Raw genomic sequence first — 21422 nt, forward strand, 5'->3', positions numbered from 1 at the left:
AAATGCCTTGAATGTCCTTCTAATTGCCCCAATATTCTTCAATGCTCTAAATGGACCCAAATGCCCCAAAATTGACTTGATTACCCTTGTAACTCCAAATTGCCCTAAATTGCCACAAATGCCCCAATTACCTTAATTTCCATTGAAATTAGACAATTTAAATGGGTGATTACCTTGGAATTGAGAATAGGGATGAAATTTGATTGTGATTTGCAAGAGTTGATAATGCATCAAATGTGAACTCTGGATGGACTCACGATTGGCTTATGGCTTGTCTTGACAATTTGAATCTTCAATCGGGGAGAGAGAGAGAGAGAGAGAGAGAGAGAGAGAGAGAGAGAGAGAGAGAGAGAGAGAGTAGGTGCACATTATGCAATGGAGATGGATGAATAGGTGGTAGAAGTGTAACACAAGCAAGAAGAAACAATAGGTAGGCATGGAATGGCCGTTCCAAATAGGGGATGGCAGGAAACAGGCCAGGGAACGGTAGGGAATGTTCCTCAACCGTTTCATCTCCTTGGAGGGTTTGGAATGCGTTAGGCTGTTCCTACAAGTCGGAACATACGTTCCTTGTTTCTATACTATTTTGATATCCAAGATGCAATAGATGAGAATATATGCAGGCATACCAAGCTTGTGGAGCTTGCTTTAAGCCATACAAAGCCTTCTTGAGATGACACTTCGTGCTTGGAGCCTTTGACTTCAAATCCTAGAGGCTAAGAAACATATACCTCTTTAGTGAGATATCCATGGAGAAATGCAGTCTTGATGTCTAAGTGGGTAGCAAGGTCAATAATACTCTTGGTGGTAGTAATGTGAGAGGTAGAGCAAAGGTCTCCTCAAGGTCGATTCCTTGTTGTTGGGCATAGCCCTTGGCAACAAGGTGGCCCTTGTACTTCTCAATAGAACCATCTACTTTCTTTTAATTTTATAAACCCATTTGGTACCTATTGCATACTTGGCATGAGGTAAGTCATATAGCTCCCAAGTGTCATTTTGATGGTGGAATTAATCTCTACCTTCATTTCTTTCACCCAACTATCATACGAAAAAGCATCTTCATAGCTAAAGGTTCTTCATTGCACGTTGTACCCAACAATGCACATGCAAGAAGATTACCTTGTTCCTTGCAAGTGGAGGCTTGTGTGCTTGCAACCAAAGGAAGAGGTTGCTTGCTGTCCCGAATAGTGTCTACTGGCCATCGGGGGACTCTTTTAGGTAGTTGAATTTTAGCCCTTGTGCTCTCCAGGTGATCATGAATAGGGGGCTGCTCATCGGACAAGGTATCATGATGTTGTTGTGGCTGTAAATCAGGTTGAAAAGGCTGCTGCAATGTATCTGTAGGTGGTGGAAATGAAGGTTGAGAAGAAGAAAGAAGAATCAGCCATGGAACCATTATGGAAAAGTGGTACTAGGCTGTCAAAGGTGTCTAAGCATCAATAATAGGCTGTTTTTGACAGTCCGGATGCATTTTCAATGAAGTTAACATCTCAATTGACAATTATCTTGCATGTAGAGGGTTGATAAATGTGGTACCCTTTGCTTTCAACACTATATCCAATAAATATGCAATGAACAGCCTTATCATCCAGCTTGTGCCTTTTCTGAGACGGCAGTGCCATGGTAACCACGAAATGCGTTTCGCTAGCATCAAAACGTAGAACGCTTGAAACACTTGAAACGTTTTATTGAAACACGGAACGCCCTGTGTGAAATGGTTGACTGAAATGAGATTTTTAAATAACTCCTTGTTTATAAAGAAAACTATCTTATATATAAGTTATTCAACCGTTTCACTTGGTGTTTCACATGGGAGTTGCCCAAAGGCGAAACCTTTCGAGGTGAAACACAACGTTTCAAGGGTGGAATGTTTTGGGGGTGAAAAGATTTTCACGGTTACCTTGGAAGGCACACGAGTATAAGTGATAGAACAAAAAATCCTCATACGAGAGAGAAGGCTTGGAGCCAGCCTATGCCTCATAAGGAGTGATGGTGCGTAAAGCTCTTGTGGGACACTTGTTTAAAACATAACCAACACATAGAATAGCATCGAACCAAAAAGAATCATGTAAATTCTTACTCTTCAATGTGCATCTTGCCATCTCCATAAGTGACCTATTCTTTTATTTTGCTACTTCATTTTTTTGTGGAGACTAAGGGATGGTGCATTGATGATGAATACCTTGAGATGCAAGATACTCTGAAGGATATTCTCATCATCGCCGTCACTCTCCCCGCCTTTCTCTTTTCCCTTTTTCTTTTTGGTGATTGGTGTGAAGGGGCCGAATACGAAAGTTGTTTTGGTTCTCTACCATGGCAATAAAAGTCTTGAAGCAAGAGAAGACTTCAAACTTCAGCCCATATACCCAAGTGAATCGGGGTTTTTCATCAATAAAGGTGATGAAATATAGGAATCCACCAAGAGATTTGTTTAGGACCACAAACATCATTGTGAAGGCGATGCAAAATAGATGAAGAATGAACATGAGAATTATTGGGAAAGAAAAATCGATGCATCTTGCCAAGTAAATTGCCTTCACAAATGTGATTCAATGGCAAGTGAATTTTTGGAAGATCTCTGATCATATCCTTTGATTGGAGCTTCATCAATGCTCAATAGTTAACGCGAGCAAGTCTCTAATACTATAAATGTGTATTGTGAAAGGATTCCTTTGTTAATAAGGCGGGATCAATAGGATTTTCAGCAAGTTGCTGATCATATGTGTAAAGACAATAGAGACCTTTAGTGAGGATGTTTGTCAAGACAATGAAAGAAGAAACTTGATCATCATATGTTGCACATCCGGGGCCATAAAAAATGACGTGCAACCTTGAAGTTGCAATGGCTGAAATGGAAATAAGATTCTTCTCGATGTTGGACACATAGAAAACATTGTGCAGTATCAAAGGAGTGCCCAACACAGAGACAAGCTATACATGACCAATACCTTTAATTGCATAAGAGGCATTGTTATTAGCACACGATAGTGCCCCCCTTAGGTACATGAGAGAGAGAGAAAAATAATGCTCGGCAAGAGGTGATGTGCTTAGATGTACCATTGTTGAAATACCAAGTAGAAGCTCCATCAGTGATAGAAAAACAAGCATCATGAATAGAAGGATTATATTGACATTGAATGAAAAAAGTATAATCCTTTATTTGAGTAGAGTTCGCAGTCTCATGTGTGAGAGCAAGATCGGACTCATTCTTCTTTTTCTCCGATGCAATGCACTTATGACATTTAGTGATGTCATTCCCTATCTTTCGGCAATAATTACACCTCTTGGGTTTGTTAACTATACTCTTTAGAGGGTTGGAAGAGGATGGACCAGCATGGAAGGATGTCTTCGATGGAAAAAGAGTGGAAGTAGATGGATGACCAGCATGAAAGTTTACTGATTTTTGACTAGTAGGCTTGTTTTTTACTTTTGGTTTGGCCTTCTCACGATGATGGGCGGAAAAGGCTTGTTTAGTTGCCATAGTGGCATTGTGGTTGAGACGGCTCTGTTCTTCTTGCAACAAAAGAGAGACAAGTTGGTTGAAATTGTAGCTAACTTGGTTGTTCGTAGATACCAACCACAAAGTGGCAACAAAACCTTGATATGACTCCGGTAGGCCATTAAGAGTGATGAAAACAAGCTGATTATCTTGGACCACTTCATCAATATTAAATAATTGCTCAATAAGATATTTGATTTTTGTAAGATAAGCATTGATATTTTGTCCTCCTTCCATGCAAACGTTTTTTTGTGTAGGTAAGCAATGTGCGCTTCATTGCACACTAGATATGATGATGCAAGGGTATCACATACATCCTTCGTTGTCTTATGATCGGATGTGTGGATGGATACCTCTCTTCATAGATAAAGCGATTAGGACATGTGCTTGGGTGTCATGGCCATCCTATTGAAAGTGCTCTTGAGTGGGAGGTGGTGTGGAAGAGGATGGTGATTCGGCATCGTGAGGGCCACCTCTCGTGGAGGTGGGCCTTTGCTTGGTGTCATCAACAATATGCCATAAATTCTTTGCAACAAGAACATGTCACATCATCTAAGCCCACATTGGGTAATTGGTGTCATCGAGCTTGTCATTGGCATCAAGCATATCCAACAAATCATCATTATTGTTGGCCATGAGTGGAAATTAGCAACAAAATAATAATTTCTAAGTGAAAAGAGAGAGAATAAATGCTTGAGTGTTGATGAGCCGCCAATAGAAGAGATGTTGGGTGCTACAATGAACTCGAATAATATGGAGAACAATAATTTTCTCTTGCTGTTGATGAATTGAGTCTCAATGTTGATGAAGAACGCCAAATTTTAGAAAATCCCCAAATTTGGTGGTAAAATTTGGACATGGCCAATTCGGTGAAAAGTCCCAAATTTGTTGATTATTGATGGCATATTTTAGTAATCCAGTGATGAATTTGGAGTAATAGAGAAAAAGCCCCAACATTTTCTTTAAGTTGGAGATAGATTGGTAGATTTTAGCGAAACCCCCAAATTTGCCCCAAGTTGTGCTTGTGAAGGGTAGTTCAGTAGGAATAGGGGTTTAGTTGGTGGAAAATGGGGCTTTTAGAATTTAGAAAAAGATAAATATAGTATTTTATTTTGATGTCGGGTTGGAAGTGGCAGAAAGTACGTCATGGGCCATGAGTGGAAATCAGCAACAAAATAATAATTTCTAAGTGAAGAGAGAGAATAAATGCTTGAGTATTGATGAGCCACCAATAGAAGAGATGCTGGGTGCTATAATGGACTTGAATAATACGAAGAATAATAATTTTCTCTTACTGTTGGTGAATTTAGCCTCAATGTTGGTAGTTCAGTAGGAATGGGGGCTTAGTTAGTGGAAAATGGGGCTTCTAGAATTTAGCAAAAGATAATAATAATATTTTATTTTGATATCGGCTTGGAAGTGGAAGATTATACATCATGGACCATGAGTTGAAATTGGCAACAAAATAATAATTTCTAAGTGAAGAGAGAGAGAATAAATGCTTGAGTATTGATGAGCCACCAATAGAAGAGATGTTGGGTGTTATAATGGACTCGAATAATACTACAAAGAATAATCAATTTCTCTTGTTTTTGATGAATTGAGCCTCAATGTTAATGAAGAATGCCAAATTTTAGAAAATCCCCAAATTTGGTGGTGAAAATCGGACATGGCCAATTTGGTGAAAAGCCCCAAATTTGTTGATTATTGATGGCATATTTTAGTAATTCGGTGATGAATTTGGAGTAATAGAGGAAAAGCCCCAAAATTTTCTTCAAGTTGGAGATAGATTGGGTGATTTAAGTGAAACCTCCAAATTTTCCCCAAGTTGTACTTGTGAAGGGTAGTTCTATAGGAATAGGGGCTTAGTTGGTGGAAAATGGGGCTTTTAGAATTTAGCAAAAGATAATAATAGTATTTTATTTTGATATCAGGTTGGAAGTGGCACAAAGTACATCATGGTAGGTCAATGTTGGACAATAGGGCCTTAGGTTGTCGACATGAGAGTCGGCAGGTTGCATGGATAGAAGCGGAATAGTTGTCAAGGCATGTGGGCGGCTTAGGCCAGTATGGTATATTAGCAGAAAGATGGCAAGTTGGCAACTACCGTGTTGTACGGGTGTGTAGGTCACATTGCAAGACAAGCGAGACTAGGGTGGTGTGAAGAAATACCCTCATGTAGAAGCATAAATGAAAGTGTATGACAAACAATAAACTCAAAAGAACACAATTAGGGTTAGGGTAACTCAAAGACAATGAACATAGTGGAATTGGAATGAATGACCGAATACTGAATATACAATGCTCATGCATCAAACAAACTGTGTAGGAATGAAAATTGTACCCCAAACTCTTGTGTCTTGAGAAATGAGTTAGAGGTGCTGAATAGAAGAGTGTGTGGTACTCTTGATGGATTTTGAAACATAGTGAAGGCAGCCTTTGAGGGTTGAACATGAGCAAACACAGCTATGGAAGCTAGATTTGATGTAGATAGGTACTAAGGAGAGAAAGATTGAAAACAAACGTACTTGAGGGGAGAAAAATTGGGCGATAACAGAAAACTGAAAAGGCAAATGCTAAGGTGGTTGTTCCTGCCAGGCGATAGCAAAAACGATAGAGCGACAATGTTTGGATGGTTGCCAATAGTAGCAGGAAGTGGTCCAAAAGTTGTTGCTAACCATGGACATGGGTCGCTAGGCAACTGACGTAGCAATTAGGGTTAGGGTAACTCAAAGACAATGAACATAGTGGAATTGGAATGAATGACCGAATACTGAATATACAATGCTCATGCAGCAAACAAACTGTGTAGGAATGAAAATTGTACCCCAAACTCTTGTGTCTTGAGAAATGAGTTAGAGGTGCTGAATAGAAGAGTGTGTGGTACTCTTGATGGATTTTGAAACACAGTGAAGGCAGCCTTCGAGGGTTGAACATGAGCAAACACAGCTATGGAAGCTAGATTTGATGTAGATAGGTACTACGGAGAGAAAGATTGAAAACGAACGTACTTGAGGAGAGAAAAATTGGGCGATAACAGAAAACTGAAAAGGCAAATGCTGAGGTGGTTGTTCCAGCCAGGCGATAGCAAAAACAATAGAGCGACAATGTTTGGATGGTTGCCAATAGTAGCAGGAAGTGGTCCAAAAGTTGTTGCCAACCATGGACATGGGTCGCTAGGCAATTGACGTAGCAATTGTATGGCTGGATCAGCAAGGCAAAGGTTGGAAGATGAGAAAATAGCAGGGTGGAGCTTGGAAATAGGCACCAAACTGATGTAGACAGCAATGGGCAGCTTTGGACGAGATGTCCTTTGGGAACGAGGTGTGGGCAGCAAAGCTAGAGGGCCTGAAACATGCAAAAACGAGATTGGGCTGAATGGAGGGTAGCCTGCCTATTTATAGAAAGTTTTGGGACCTCGTACCATGCACCATTTTAAAACTCTCTCGAACTATGCACTAATTTAGGGTTTTCATTAATTAAGATTTTTTGGGGCTGTTGAAGTGGCTATTTCAGCATGTAATGCTTATGTTAGCTCAATAGGTGGCAGCAGCTCAATGCAAGGGCAAGGATGTGGAGTCTTGTCTCTATAGTGTTGACTAGCCGGCCAGTTGTGATTGCCCCACTATTGCCTACACCACGAATTGTTGTAGGGAGGTGAGATGGCCAACTGGCGAGGCAGTTTGGGGGAGAAGAGAAAAAAATCGACAGCTCAAGAACTGGTTGATTCCTTAGTGGTAGGTGAGACAATGCTGAAGACAGGTTGGTGTGTGCACCTGCTATGAACAGGATAAGGCAGTTCTTCTGCTTTGAAGGCAAGAACCAAGGTGGTAGAACTGTTGGCGAAGAAAGAAGAGACAGAGTGGTGGTGACAATGGCCGAATCTGTGATGTGTGACCATCAATAACCACTCGTCAGGGTTTATTGAAGCCTGTGCGATCGCAATGGCTTTGGGTGGCAGCCAACCAAGGTGTGGTGTTCAATGGCAATGGCTGCGTGGAAGTTGGTAGTGCAACAATTGCTGCTGCGTTTCGGGATCCGTCTAGAGTAAAACACATTCTTGGAGCTGTTTTGGATGCCTACAACACCATTGTCAGCTCACCTCTGTTCCCCAGTCCTTGAAAGTTGTGATAGAGAGGTTTGAGGCTCATTGTATCATCTTCATCTCTGCACACCCTCATCTTCATTTGAGCATTCATCAAATTGTGTTTATCATGTATTTTGCATTTGCATTTCTTTGTGTTTGTCCTAACATTTCCTTACAAATTATGTCAATGGTATCTAATTTGTCCATGAAGACAAGCATGTGAATGTTCATGCTATCCACATGAGCTGTCAAAAATTAATGTTGCTTGCTGATTGTAAATAATGCTATCATGGCTGTTCTTTACAGTTTCAACACTAGCTGCTGCAGTTGTGGCATCAAATACATTATCATGGCTGTAAATGACTGCTCTGTTGTCCTGGAACCTGTATAGGCTTTGATACCAATGATAGATGGGTTGTTAAGCTTGCTGGTTTGATTCTGAAATTATGGTCTAGCAGAGCGCGAGAAATGTTAGAATGATTCACCTCTGAATCTTGCATGACATCTTTTATTGATCGTTTTAATAATTATTACCAAGTATAATGCCTGCTTGGCCCATGATCAACTTGACTTTAGCCTCTGTTCACACCAAATAGTCTGAGCCTATAAATTAATTCGTCTTGGACTAAATTCAAGCGTGTGGTGTGTGGGGATAACAGTAGGGTGGGCAAAACCTCATACATGTAGAATGGCTGTAATTTCTGATATTATTTCCTTGTAATCGTCATATCAATCAACATGATACATGATTAGTTTGTTATAGTGTTGGATGGACTTGTTTTTCCATTGTTTTAAGACATAGTTGAAGTAAGACCTCAGACCAGGCTTCTGTAAATTACATTTACAAAAAGAGTGCATGTGTGGGTAGGAATGCAAGTACATGCACATATAGTACCTATATATGCTCTTTTGTTATGTGCATAATTTAAAACCATCGTAATGCTCACATACATGTGCATGGGTGAACACAAAGTGACTGGTGTAGTCTCAAGTTGTGTAACTAGGATTGCTACACTTGCCTGGATTGAATGTCTTAGGATGAGTCTTGAACTGGGTGGGTAGGAATGCGACTGGATGAAAGAAGCGATAAGCATTTCTTTTTTTTTTTTTTGGGGGGGGGGGGGGGGTTTGTCTGTTGTGGTGGAGTTGGAATAAAGAAAAGCGGTCTGCTTTTGCCAAGCTGTATGAATGCAACTGGATGGAAGAAGTGATAAGACACTTAGTTTGTTGAATAAAGAAAAGCAGTCTGCTTTTGTCAAGCTGTGTACATGTAGGCATTTTTACGCTTCTATACATAGAGAGGGAGGGTCCAAAAACCCTGCAACCCCATACAGATATTGGTCTATCTACATGCACATGTGCGTGTGACATCACAACTAGAGCTGCATATTGCAGCTGCACACACGCGCATGCTCGTGTTTGTGATTTGCATGGGCTTTGCATGCTTATGTGCATTTGATCATCTCTCTCTTTCTGACTGCTTTTATTTCTCTCGTGTGGGTGGATATCAATCCAGTACATTTGACTCCTGTTTCTGGTTTTCTTTACAAATGTAAATGTGAAAATATCTTTTGGTTTCTTTTCTCATTTAGGAGCAAAAGCCACAGAGACAGTGGTCATGGAAAGGGCAGGTGTTTTGGGAGTTCAAGAATGGTCAGCGGCTTTTTGGGAGCCCAATGATGGATGCAGTAAATAACAGGACTAGAGTAAACAAGGAGATGATGGATTGGTTAAAGAAGAGGAGAAGAACATTTGAAGGTCCATGGGAAAATCAGTAGAGAGGTGTTACACTTTGTTTTGAGATGATTATCAGCTTCTGTGGAAACGCCATGTTTGCATATTTTCTCTAGAGCTAGTAATCATCTGAAAACAATTGTCCCTCTTCCCCCCGATGATTACTTGCTCCCTTGTATAGGTGCTGTATTCTTTATGAGAGCCTCAACCTTGGGTCACACTTAACAGAGTGAACTCATGCTCCATTGGAACTTTGCTTGGTTGTACCATATGCAGTGCTGCATACCTTTTCATTCCAAGGCTCTGGCAGTTTGAACTGTTGATATCTTCAAAGGCTTCGCACTTGATAGCTTTCAAAGGCCTCGCATGGTAAGGGCAGATGCATTTCAGTGAAGAAAGAGTTAGCTAAATACTCACAGCCACTAACAGTGTTTTATTATTTACAGGCTTGCTGCAGCAGCTACAGGACAGCTCTTTTTTCTCCCCCTATCTTGGGTTTTCCCTAATTTGATGAGAGGTTTATGTTGTGTAAGAGTTGTCCCTTCACCATGTTTCCAACCATGTCTTATAGTTGTTTCTGTAAATTGCTTGCCCTTTTGGAGGGTTCTGTATCACATTACTTGTGGATAGGCAAAGTGAGTTCATTGTGCAGTCAACATTCTGTATCCAAATAACACAAATTATATTGATCTGTTCAATTTGACAGATACTTGGCCCCAATGAAGTCATACTGGGAAGCCTATTTGTACATAACCATAAAGCTGAATCAAAAAAGATTTTTCAGAATGGAAAGAAATTTATTGGCTCAGTTTTTTTCTGAACCTTGAGAGCTTTTTTCATGGTGTAGCGACACAATACGAGTCTGTCAATGTAGGCCACTAAGTGGCACACTAGTCAAAGCCTTCGTGTGGGACTTGTAAATGCTTCAGTGCTCTCTGCTAAGTCTTGGTCTCTTGACTTCCGGATACAGGTTAATTTTCAATATGATATGTTAATGAGCAAATATCCCGTGTTACTGAGACCATCGAATGCTTGCATGTGCATGCACTGTCACAAACACTAAATGAAAGTTCTCTAGTAGTGCAGTTTTCAGCTCTTGCCATTTTCCAGGTGCCAGCTGGACAGACCGGAGAAAAATTCAGACAACAAATGACAATGATTAAAAAAACGAAGATCTTGTGTAAATTCTATGCTTCCAATCAAAGATCTAGAAAGTGAGGTCTGTCTCGAAATGGTGTTTGTATTGTGTAAGTTATAAAGATGATAATGCTTATCCCTTCAATAACATTACCTGCGCTCAGGCTGAAAAAAGTGGAAAAGAAGTTGTATGGTGCTTCTTTTTCACATCTGCATTATCCTTAGTACAGTTGTCCTATGGCAAGGACGGACAGTTTGATTTTTGTGTGAGTTTTTCCTTCTCACGTGCATTATTAAGGAGTTTTTAAATCAGGGCTATGATATTTTTTTGTGAGCAGGATGCAGATGTTTTTTGTGATTGGGTTACAATAGGATATTCAAAGGTTTTCTCCATTCTCTGCAAAGTAACGACATTAACAAATGGTGAGATCACTGGAGTAGTGTCATATGATTCTCCTCAATCTTTTGTAGGGTATTGCCATGCTAAACTGCAAAAGTTTATTTTGCACAATTGAGATGCTCCACATGAGGTCAATAAGTAAATCGTAGGATGGATTCACAACTGGGTATGTCTGCATGATGACATTATATTCACAGGGACACAAAACATGGTGTGGCCACTCTTGTGACCATGTCATTGATCAACATTCTAAGCATTGTATTTAGTGCAAAAGACTTCTTGCACTCTTGGAGACGCATACTTGGGCGAAGCAGTTTAGCACTGCAAAATCAAGTCCACTGCAAAGAGAAAGATGCCACCTGTTCAATACTGCAGATTTTTGAACTTGATGGCATATAAATCGTGAATTTTGCTGGCCATAGGGATATAGTAATCTCTACCACAAATCATAAAATGTGACGTTAATGGGATATAGTTATGACATTAATGGGACGTAGGTAGGTAATTGAAAGCTACTTAATGTAGATAGGAAATTCCTACCAAAATTTAGTAAATGTCGTTGAAATGTTGGAATTCAATACGAGTCATCTTTAAGAAAAATGAATGATTTATTTTGTACACGTGTGTGCATGCACGTGAACACATGAGATGATATGATCCAATGGATGTAGGCTGGATGCACAGTGACCAGATGGCCTCGAGATCAATTCCTATACTCGTACGGTCATCTTGTTACAGAGGGATATTTGAGCCAGGGTCCATGGGTTGATAAAACAAGTGGATTGGTTATGGAAAAGGGGTGGTTTTACCACAAATGTGAGAAAGATGAGTATGAGTCCATGGGTCTCTTGTACGTATGATCCTTGCTGTTGCATGGATGTTGAGCGGTTCGGGGTGGGGGATTTCTAGCCCTACAAATCTTGATGACTCTGTGAAATGGTCATCTTGGGTTGTCCTTTGCTAGTGTTTTGTGAAGGTGAGCCAAGTGCTTGTGGTTTGGGTTTGATGAAGTCTATTGTACCCCTTGGCTCTTGCATTGTCATCAACCCATAATCGAGGTCGACTACTTGAGAGAGAGAGAGAGAGAGAGAGAGGGGTAAGCATTGAGTACGTTTGACTATGTTGTGCAACACAACATTGAAAATGAACTAAATACACTTATGGTTGTAATAACAAAGATTGCATGTGTGGTCTACCATCATGTTCAAAATGATCTTGTAGTTGACTTGTAGGATCCTAGTCAAATAAATAGAAATTAGTGAAAGTGTTCCAATCTCTTAAGGCAAAGATTTCTCTCATCGGGTGTGATCCAAGATGGGGAGGCCATTGAAAGGAGGTACTCATCTTCAATGTTGAGTAAAGATAGGCCTATGCATCTTTGATCCGGGCATGACATATGTGCAAAAAGAACAAACACACGTACCCCCCCTATTGTAACCAAGTCTTGTTATAATAAATGATTGCTTTGAGTGTAGCATCACCCTCCCATCCACTCTCATTGACAATCTTTCCATCCTATACACTCCTCCCAAAGATCACAAAAGCATTAAGGGCAATATGACCTGGAGAATAATGACATTGTAATTGAATAAGGCATACCTTGAGTTGAGTGATGGGTTGCCTTTTTGTAATTAGTTCTTCCTTGCTTTTTCTAGGTAGTGGTTCCTCTCTTCACAATAGCTTTTTCTTGTAATGGCAGCATGGTTGAGTTGTGGTGATGGTGGAAGGTTTGGTAGGAATGCAAGTGGCAGAGGAGGAAGATGGGAGGAATATCCATTGTCTTATGGAGGCAATCCACCCAATCCTACCGGGCCTCAGGTTTCACTTGACATCCAAGAAACCCTTGTCAAATCGATCATCAAATACACCTCCACTTCTTCGATCAACATAATGAACAAGACTAAGGTGATATTGTCAAATCGATGACAACAAAACCCAAGTAATTGTCTGTGTTTCAAGGTTGGTACTAGTATAGTCCTCTCCAAATTCATGTTGTGAAGCATGTGACTTTGTGGCCATATTGTCTTATGCCTTGGCAATAGAACCGAAATTTTGCACTCCATGCACTCAATGTTAGGACTTAGGATACAACCCTTATTGTTTGAGGGCATGATGCACATTGCCATGGCTCTCTCTCATCTTGTAGATTCACATGTAGTACCTTACGACAAATGTGATCTACCACTTTTGCAATGGAATGATTCGAACCTTGAGTTTACAGAGTGTACCTACCAACTTACCTTGTTCTAGTTATGATATCTTGATAAGCAATGCTCCACAATCCATTCGATGCCCCTTAATTCACACTACATCCTCACATCCACTTTTGCATGGAACATGGAGAGATGAAGAAGAAGTGGAGAAGTAGAGTAAAACGAGGTTCTCAATGCATCTCTCTCTCAACACACACACACACACACACACACACACACACACACACACACACACACACACACACTTAAACTCACCTGTCACCATGAAAGGATAGATTAGGAGAAAGTAGAAGGGCGAGAGTTTTTCTTTGGTAAGTTTCTCACTCTCACACACTCTCTCCCTCTCATTCACTTTTACAAACGCATGAGAACATAAGCAAGAACAAGGGAGTCCACAAGTTATCACACATGGATAGCTTGTTCCACTTCTTTTCATCCTTTTTATACATGGATTTTAGGGTTTCCAAGCTCTTTGAGAATCAATTACTCTTGTTTCCTCTTGAATGGACTTTGCAATACATGCATTTAGAGTTTTAAGTGAGACTCTACTCTAAACCAAAATCATTAAAATTTGGAGAGGAGTGAGCTTAGTTCTTCTACCATCACATTGAATACAATATCTTTTGAAAAAAAATTGCAAATATTTTTCTTGGATGAAATTGTATCACTTGCATTGGTAAAGTTCATTTCTCAATTTTGTTGTGCTTTCTTTGTTCTTCCACCTTGCTCCAAATGGGATTAACATGTCTATGTGACTACATAAAAGTGACCTTTGTAGGTCTAGCCTTTGGGTTAGATATAGTAGATAAGCTAGTAGGGAGTCGAGGCACACTGCGTCAAATTGTGAGGTTTGGAAGTTATTAGGACTTCTATTTTGGGATCTAAGAGTAGCTTCACAACTCAATGATAAACGAGATACTCCTTGAAATATTCATTGGCCAACTAGCGAAGCTTACTAAGTATTTCAATTAGGTTGACTTGACTACCTTCATAGGGTATAAAAGGGTGATCCCCTAGATCCATGATCATTTATCTTTTGCATAGTTAGAGTTCTTCTAGCTAGCCTTAATTTCTTCATTTATCATCTGCCTAGATCGCCATTTAACCTTCATAGTGGAAGTGCATGTGTGGTATGATATGCTTCAAAAGATACAACGTGATCTTTAGAAACCTAAGATGGGTGCTTAATACTTCAAAATACCCTTCAAAGTTGGTGTGCGTTAAGTAATGCAAAGCTATTACATGCTTGCAAGTCTGCCATCTTGTCTCGACGAACTCATCATTGAATTTCATATCTCTTTGTGCCTTTTTTCTAATAGATGTCACGGCCTTTAGTTTTTGAATGCCCTTATCATTTGAAACTAGCACAACTCATGCATCTCCAACTCCTCTATATCCTTCTACAACATTCCTATTATTTAAATAGCATAGTGTAGCAATCAATTATGCTCATCTCTCCTTGCTTTTCACTCTTCTTATTCAATTTTCATCTCTTTAAGAGATTTCCAGTTTCCCTTTAGCGCTTAAATGGAAATATAAATCGTATATTGAGACCTAATGAGTTTGCCCTCTTGAGGTAGAGACTGTGGTGTACCTTGAGAAATGTGTGCTTGTCAATCACCCACCCCATTATTATATATAGAGTTTCGGCCTATGGAAAACATGCCCCTATCGTCACCCTTGTAGTCCACTTCTAAACATAGCAAATTATCATATTTAAATCTCTGCACAATCATATACTGAATGTAATTAAACCCGCAACTTATGAGACTTAGCTAAAGCTACAGAGGAGCTACCTAGCAACCTATACTATTTTTGTTGCCTCCAGTTACCAACCTGTTGCAACTAAGGAAGAGGTGTAATAATTTAATTAGATTCTTGCTTCCATCATAACTTATGTTTTCATATTTTAATGAGTTCACCAAATATCATAGGGTGCCTTTATGCAACAAAATAGAATTGAAACTATGCAATTGTTTCACAATGCGACATCCAATCATCAAGTTACTCCTTTGGTTTAGAGTATGGCCCATTGATCAACTAAAATTTTTGCATCTTTCTATCCAGCCAGCTTTATTGTTGTATAGTCTTGATGACGCCCCCAATGAAGATAGATTATGACACTATGTTTTCGTCATTCTTACTATGTCTACACTTTTTCCACATGTGAAGATATATATAGAATACATGTTAACTTCATTGTTGAAAGGAGCTTCCTCATACACTTTATGATACAAAAGCATACTTTTCATGCAATTCTAGGCTTTACGAGTTTTTAAGTGGCGCTTCTCATTTTGCTATTGCTTATGTAGCCATACAAATCATTACTCCTTATTTGTGAAATCCTCATTTGTAATAAAGAGGTTTGGGCTTGTATACTAATCTTAAACCTAGATGAAAATCATCATTATCAATTGCAACTTTGATTACTTAGGGAAAGTTATACTATAATCAACAAAGTTAGAAATAAGAACATGCATAAGGAAATCACACCAAGCATTCTAGAAATAAGAACATGCATTGGAAATCATGCCTAAAGTTACAACAAAGATCATGCAAAATGAAACATGAATATCAAACTTTAGAAGCCGCCTACTAATATACTAAAGCATAGATATGTTTTTTGACTTTTACCCATTTGTAGTGGTATCCTCTTAATGAATCTTTTCTTGAACATGACTTTTCTTCATCTTGAAAGCCAGAATCTACATAGGTATACATGTGCACACAAGTCCTCAAGAAAATAACATGCCATACCTATAGACCAAAAGTATAAACAAAGCAATTGAGCATATTCAAACACCACAAAATAAGAGATTATGCACATGTCTACAAATAAGTGATTAGAAGTGGAAACTCCTATAAACACATTAGAGATTGCATGCAATACCAATAGCTTTATACATAATAGCACAAGCAAGAGGATCTCCACAAATTTGCAAACAAGACTTGTCAATCAACACTTCTGCACAAAAGGAGGAAAGAAAGAAGGAAAGAAAGTTGTTAATGCCCTTTTGGATGCCTTAAAGGCATATAGGAAAAAGAAAAAAATCCAAGTGTTGAGTTACAATCCACATCAAGGAGCCATTGGCACAAAAAGAAACACATGGCAAAGCTCTAGCACCAAAAAAAAAAAAAAACACCTACTAAAGCTATGAAAGTTACTCTCAATACATCATGACCCAAAAGTAATTTAGTGTGTCTATGATGACTTTGCCACCTTAATACGCTATCCATTTTCCCTGAAAGTAACTTAATACTTAGGCTTTTAAGCTCCTCTATGATGACTTTGCCACCTTTGAAAATTGTCAATTCACCCTCCTTTCTAGTTGCCTTCATCTTGGCAATTTTACCTAGTCATGCTTTGAGATGTGTTAGTGTAAGTTCACCTATGATCCACATTTTGATTCCCTTGAAACATTTTGATTGCTTTAATACTTTGAATTTATCTTCCATGTTTCCAAACTTCAACATTTCTTGATTATTTTCTTGGTTAATGGCTTGCTATGGTACCATCCATTTACACACTTTTTCTTCCAATGTTGGCCTTAGTTTAGTCTTTAGCATGTATGTCTTTGAGCAATCTTGGTGCTCTTCATCAACATTCCTCATGTTTCTTCATGCCATCCCTCAGGGAGGCTTTCTATACATGCATGCAATGTAATACTTTTGCAATAGAGCTTCATTAACTACTAAAAAGATGGTGTTTGCCATGCCTTGTTGATGTGCCTCCTTCGATGCTTTGATTTTCTTTTATACTTATTGATATGCCTCATCTCTTGTTTCAATTTCCTTCAGTACTGTCCCTTAGACTTTGACTATTGTTTCCTCAACTTGTTTTTCAATCTTTTTATTAGTTATAGCCACTTGTGTTGCTAGCTTTGCCTCTAGTTTTTCCAAGCATGTACGCACTTTGGTGAATATATGTGGCTCAAAGTGAGAATGAGGTGACCTAGAAACATCTATGTGATTGTATGCTACTTTGTCCCATCCACATCTAGATATACCATGATACCAAGAGAATCTCTATAACCTAGTATACAAAGATATTATGGATTCCGATAGCATAGAGGGATACTCCTAGCTAGGGACATCAATGTCAACATAACTAGTTAGTTATAATTTAATAGATTGGAGTCAACTTTTGACAATATTGACATAAACATGTAGGTCGCATCAAGACCAAAAAGGTGCCGGGAAGAATCACAAAATATTGAAGACACTTAAATAGATCTTGAAGGAGATCAACATAAGGAGTTAGGCCTCTCAATACCTTCCAAGCTCCAATTTCGATACATTGTAGCCAAATTCTTAATATTGACATAAAGGACTAGGTGTCATCACAATGATCTCACAAGATGGAAGGATATCTCAACATTTGTACTACAATTCTTGAATCTAGGAGCACACAACCTACCACTTCAAAGGCACGAAGAAATGACATCACTGAAGGATTCACTTTCTTTTATATGAGGCATGGGGCAATTACAATTGCTACATCAAGGGCTTTTTCATTCATACCCTTGATTTCACACTTCAATATTTGAGGCAAACTTGTTGGAGATGGGGTAGATCACCCACCTTTGGCCATGTTCTTGATGTGCACATGTCACCATACTAGTAATACTACACCTCAATGATAAGCACCACTAATATAAAAACACAAAATTATAAAATGTCTCTATACGAGATAACTTTTCTTAAGCACGACTTGGGCAATTAAGTCAAACTTCATAAGGTATGGCAACAAGCCAAGTGGGCTAAATTAAACATGGTTTGGCAAAGATGATTTGGGGGGGTTCCCAACATATGTGAGTTGATTATGATAGATAGTGTACATATCTTAGGATGTATGAAATTATACAAAGCATTGTTGGGGTAGAGTAGTGCCCAAACATTGACAAGTTTGGATAAGATTAACAACATCAAAATCCCATTTTAAGGGATTTTAATCTTGATATTATCACATAAAAATGCTATTGTGCTCATATTTGATTCTACATAGAAACAACAAAGCCATGATACCCTACAAAGATTATGCACAAAGAGATGCCACTGTGAAGACCAAGGTTATGATTTTTATCATGCTAGTGGTGGAACAAGCTTCATCATATGCTCATATTGGGTCAATAAGTTTCCATGAGGAGACTTGCTAAGGCTATTTGAGGTTGCCTTAGAGAGTGTGTATACAAATTTAGTCATAAATTGCAGTTGTTTAACAGTAGCCACCCTACTACTCTACATATATAGTACAAAAGATCGACCTATCTTAGTAGCTTCTAGCTAGATGTGACAATGGGGTGTGGATTCACATAATTAGATTATAGTTCACAATCATACCCTTAATGTGGATACATCTTATCAGTAAATATTAGCTCTAATGCATATGCCTATCAACTCAATTACACAAAAGTTAGAAGTTGTTCAGATGTGGGATGGACACTAAAGGGACATGCTTATACTATGATGGCTTTATTATCAACAAGGGTATATGGATGTAAACAAGATTTGATGTGCCATTAAGATAACAAGAATAGTTTCAAGAGTTAGGAGAAAGTAGGACATCTTGGAGATGCCAAATGGAGGCTAAGTAAATTATACATATAGATGTCCCATCTACTATGAGATCTAAGTAAGTTTGGCTCTGCTTTTTGCATGGGGGTTCTATAGGTGCCCCACCTCAAAAACCTTGCAAACATGAAAATGCATCTACCAAACCCAAGATTGTTTGCAATACTACCAATGACATAATTGTGCAAGATATGTATGGTTAGATAGTTATGTCCCTCAAAAGAAGGTGATATTCACACAACCACGAGGACTAAGTCATCATCTCTCATCAGCATGGAATTCTCGAGGAGGTGCACTTGGAGTACTATCAAGAGTCTCTTCATAAAAAATCCATGATGCATATTTTAGGAGTGTGAGAGTGTTGATTTGTTCACACATAACTAGTTCCCAACAAAGTAGCAAAGCCATGAGGTATTTTTCTACACATAGATTAAACTTCACTAGTTCATCTTTTTGTAGACAAATAGATTAAAACTTCAAATTTGAGGTATTTGTGATAGGGAGACCTCATCACATTCCCTACTCAACACATGCTTGAAATTCTCATCATTACAAGGGGGCAGTCAACTCATTGGCACATGAACTTAAAGACATCAACTCATTCATCACGTGAACATGATTAGCATATAAACTCATCAACTCTTCATCATGTGAAACCCCTTGATGCATAAAACTAATTAGTACATAAGATCATCATCACATGAAACTACTTGTCATATAGAAATGGTTGACATTTGAATCCTTCAACATATCAATCCTTTGTCACATAAACCTTTCATCAGAGAAATGTGTCGACACTTGAGCTCATCAATTCATCGACACAAGGTACATGAAACTTGTCATCGCATGAACTTATTATCACATGAATTTATCGTAATGGATGAAAGAAGAATTTTCCACTTGCAATGGTGTAGGTGCGTGAGAAGATTAGTCCTTGAAGCACACGTAGGCGTGACTCTGGTAGTCATTTCCTAGGCCAACTCACCTTCCCTTAGGGAACCTAGTGACAATTAGGGCGAAGTGATTTTTGGATTGAATAGGCATGTAGGGCATCCCACTAACTACAACATATCCCTTGCATTCAGTATACTCATAATGCACATTACAAAAGCTTAGAGATGCATGTGATGCACATCACCACATGAGACACTCTATGCAACATGCATTAGGCGCATGGTGGGACACTTCATAGTCACTTATAGATCTGATAAGAAGCCCAGCACATAATCTTAATGCTTCGACACAGTAGGAATATTCTTTGGCCCTTTTTGCCAAAGTCTATTTCTTTTCGACACTTTGAAGGATGAGATGAATTCCAACCACAGTCCTTAAGAGTCTAGTTCCTTTCGATGCTTGGAAGGCGAGACAAATTCGAATTGCAATCCTCAAGAGTCGAAGAGTGCGATGAAGTTAAAGGCTTCTAAGGCCTTACTTAAGTTGCAAGGAATGGGGGTGTCAAACCTGAAAACATTGCAGCTAAGGATTGGGATGAACTAGATGAGCTATGCAAGTCCACAATCATTTTATTACTCTCTAAGCATGTTCACTACAATGCTATGATTGAAAATCAGACTACATATGAGCTTTGGACACAAATTAAGAATCCATATGACAAGTAGAGTCTTGCATCTCAAATGTATTGGCTAAAATAGTTGATGGACCTTCGCATGAAGGAAGGGACTTCTATGTTTGCACACCTGAATGGGTTTCACTTCATCATCAACCATTTAGCTTCATAGGAGATAAAGTTCAAAGATACTTTGCATCTTTTATTTCTGCTTGGTACTCTACGTGAGTCATGGGACACTTCTTATATAGCTGTATGTGCTAAGGATGGGTTGAAATTATAGGATGTTGAGAGTGCCCTCTTAACACAAGACATGAACATAAAGAATGTAGATGCTTCTCATATGTCACATGGATTGACTGTGACAAGCCAACAGGATGGAAATGGCCATGGTAGAGATTCTCAAGGATCTTAGTCTAGGACATGTGGACGGTCTTGCAGTAAGTCCCGTGGTCATAAGTCCAGTCTTACTATCATTATTGTGGGAAAGCAGGCCATATTCAACCAAAGTGTCATAAAATGCACAAAGACAAGCACAAGGAAAAGGGAAAGGATAAAGTGCAAGATAAGAATGATGATCACAACATTGTGCCTAGCAAGTCTAGCAACAAGATTGAGAAGATTGATATGGTGCAGCTTGATGTATATGGTGATCTTATATTGGCAGCCTCTTCCTTGGATGCTTCACAATTGACTAATGCTTAGTTAAGCTACACTTAGTGTTAGTTGATAGATTCAAGGCTTCCTTTTATGTGACCCCTCATAGAGAGTGGTTTCACTACTACTGTAGTATGATTGGATTTTTCTATTTGGATAATGGCATAGCATTGAAGATAGTTGGTATTGGTGATGTCGAGCTATGTTTTGGTTCAGGTATCATGTTCACTCTTCATGATGTATATCATGTACCGACTCTTATGAAGAGACTATTCTTTGTTGGCACCTTGGATGATGGAGATTATGTTATCTCTTTGCATGATTCCTCATGAAAGAATGCCCATAAGAATCTTGTTATTGCACGTTCTACTAAGTCTAGTATTTCTATCCCTTGATTGTATTTGGTTCAGTTGACCATGTTGTAGCTGTGTGATTGTAGTTCCACATATATCTCATTGGCATCATTGCTTTGGGCACATGTCTTAAAAGGAATGAAAATGCTTATCAGTTTGCAGTATCTTTTGCCCCTAGGCTCTAAGTGTTTTGAGTCTTGTGAT

General features: G+C 38.9%; 1 protein-coding gene across 2 annotated transcripts in view; it reads left to right on the forward strand.

The window, feature by feature from the left end:
* Positions 1-10116, forward strand: part of SDG2 (SET domain protein 2) — a 51253-nt gene extending 41137 nt beyond the window's left edge. For both annotated transcript variants that reach the window (XM_087700334.1, XM_087700335.1), the window contains exons 20-21: positions 9179-9689; positions 9767-10116. In XM_087700334.1, coding sequence (XP_087556460.1) covers positions 9179-9364 — 186 coding nt within the window. In that variant the 3' untranslated portion in view covers positions 9365-9689; positions 9767-10116. The remainder of the gene's footprint in view (positions 1-9178; positions 9690-9766) is intronic.
* Positions 10117-21422: the final 11306 nt, after the last annotated feature.

The sequence above is a fragment of the Lygodium microphyllum genome, chromosome 19 (genome assembly GCF_053477565.2).
Source record: "Lygodium microphyllum isolate KBCC chromosome 19, Lygodium_microphyllum_v1.1.10, whole genome shotgun sequence".
NCBI lineage: Eukaryota > Viridiplantae > Streptophyta > Polypodiopsida > Schizaeales > Lygodiaceae > Lygodium > Lygodium microphyllum.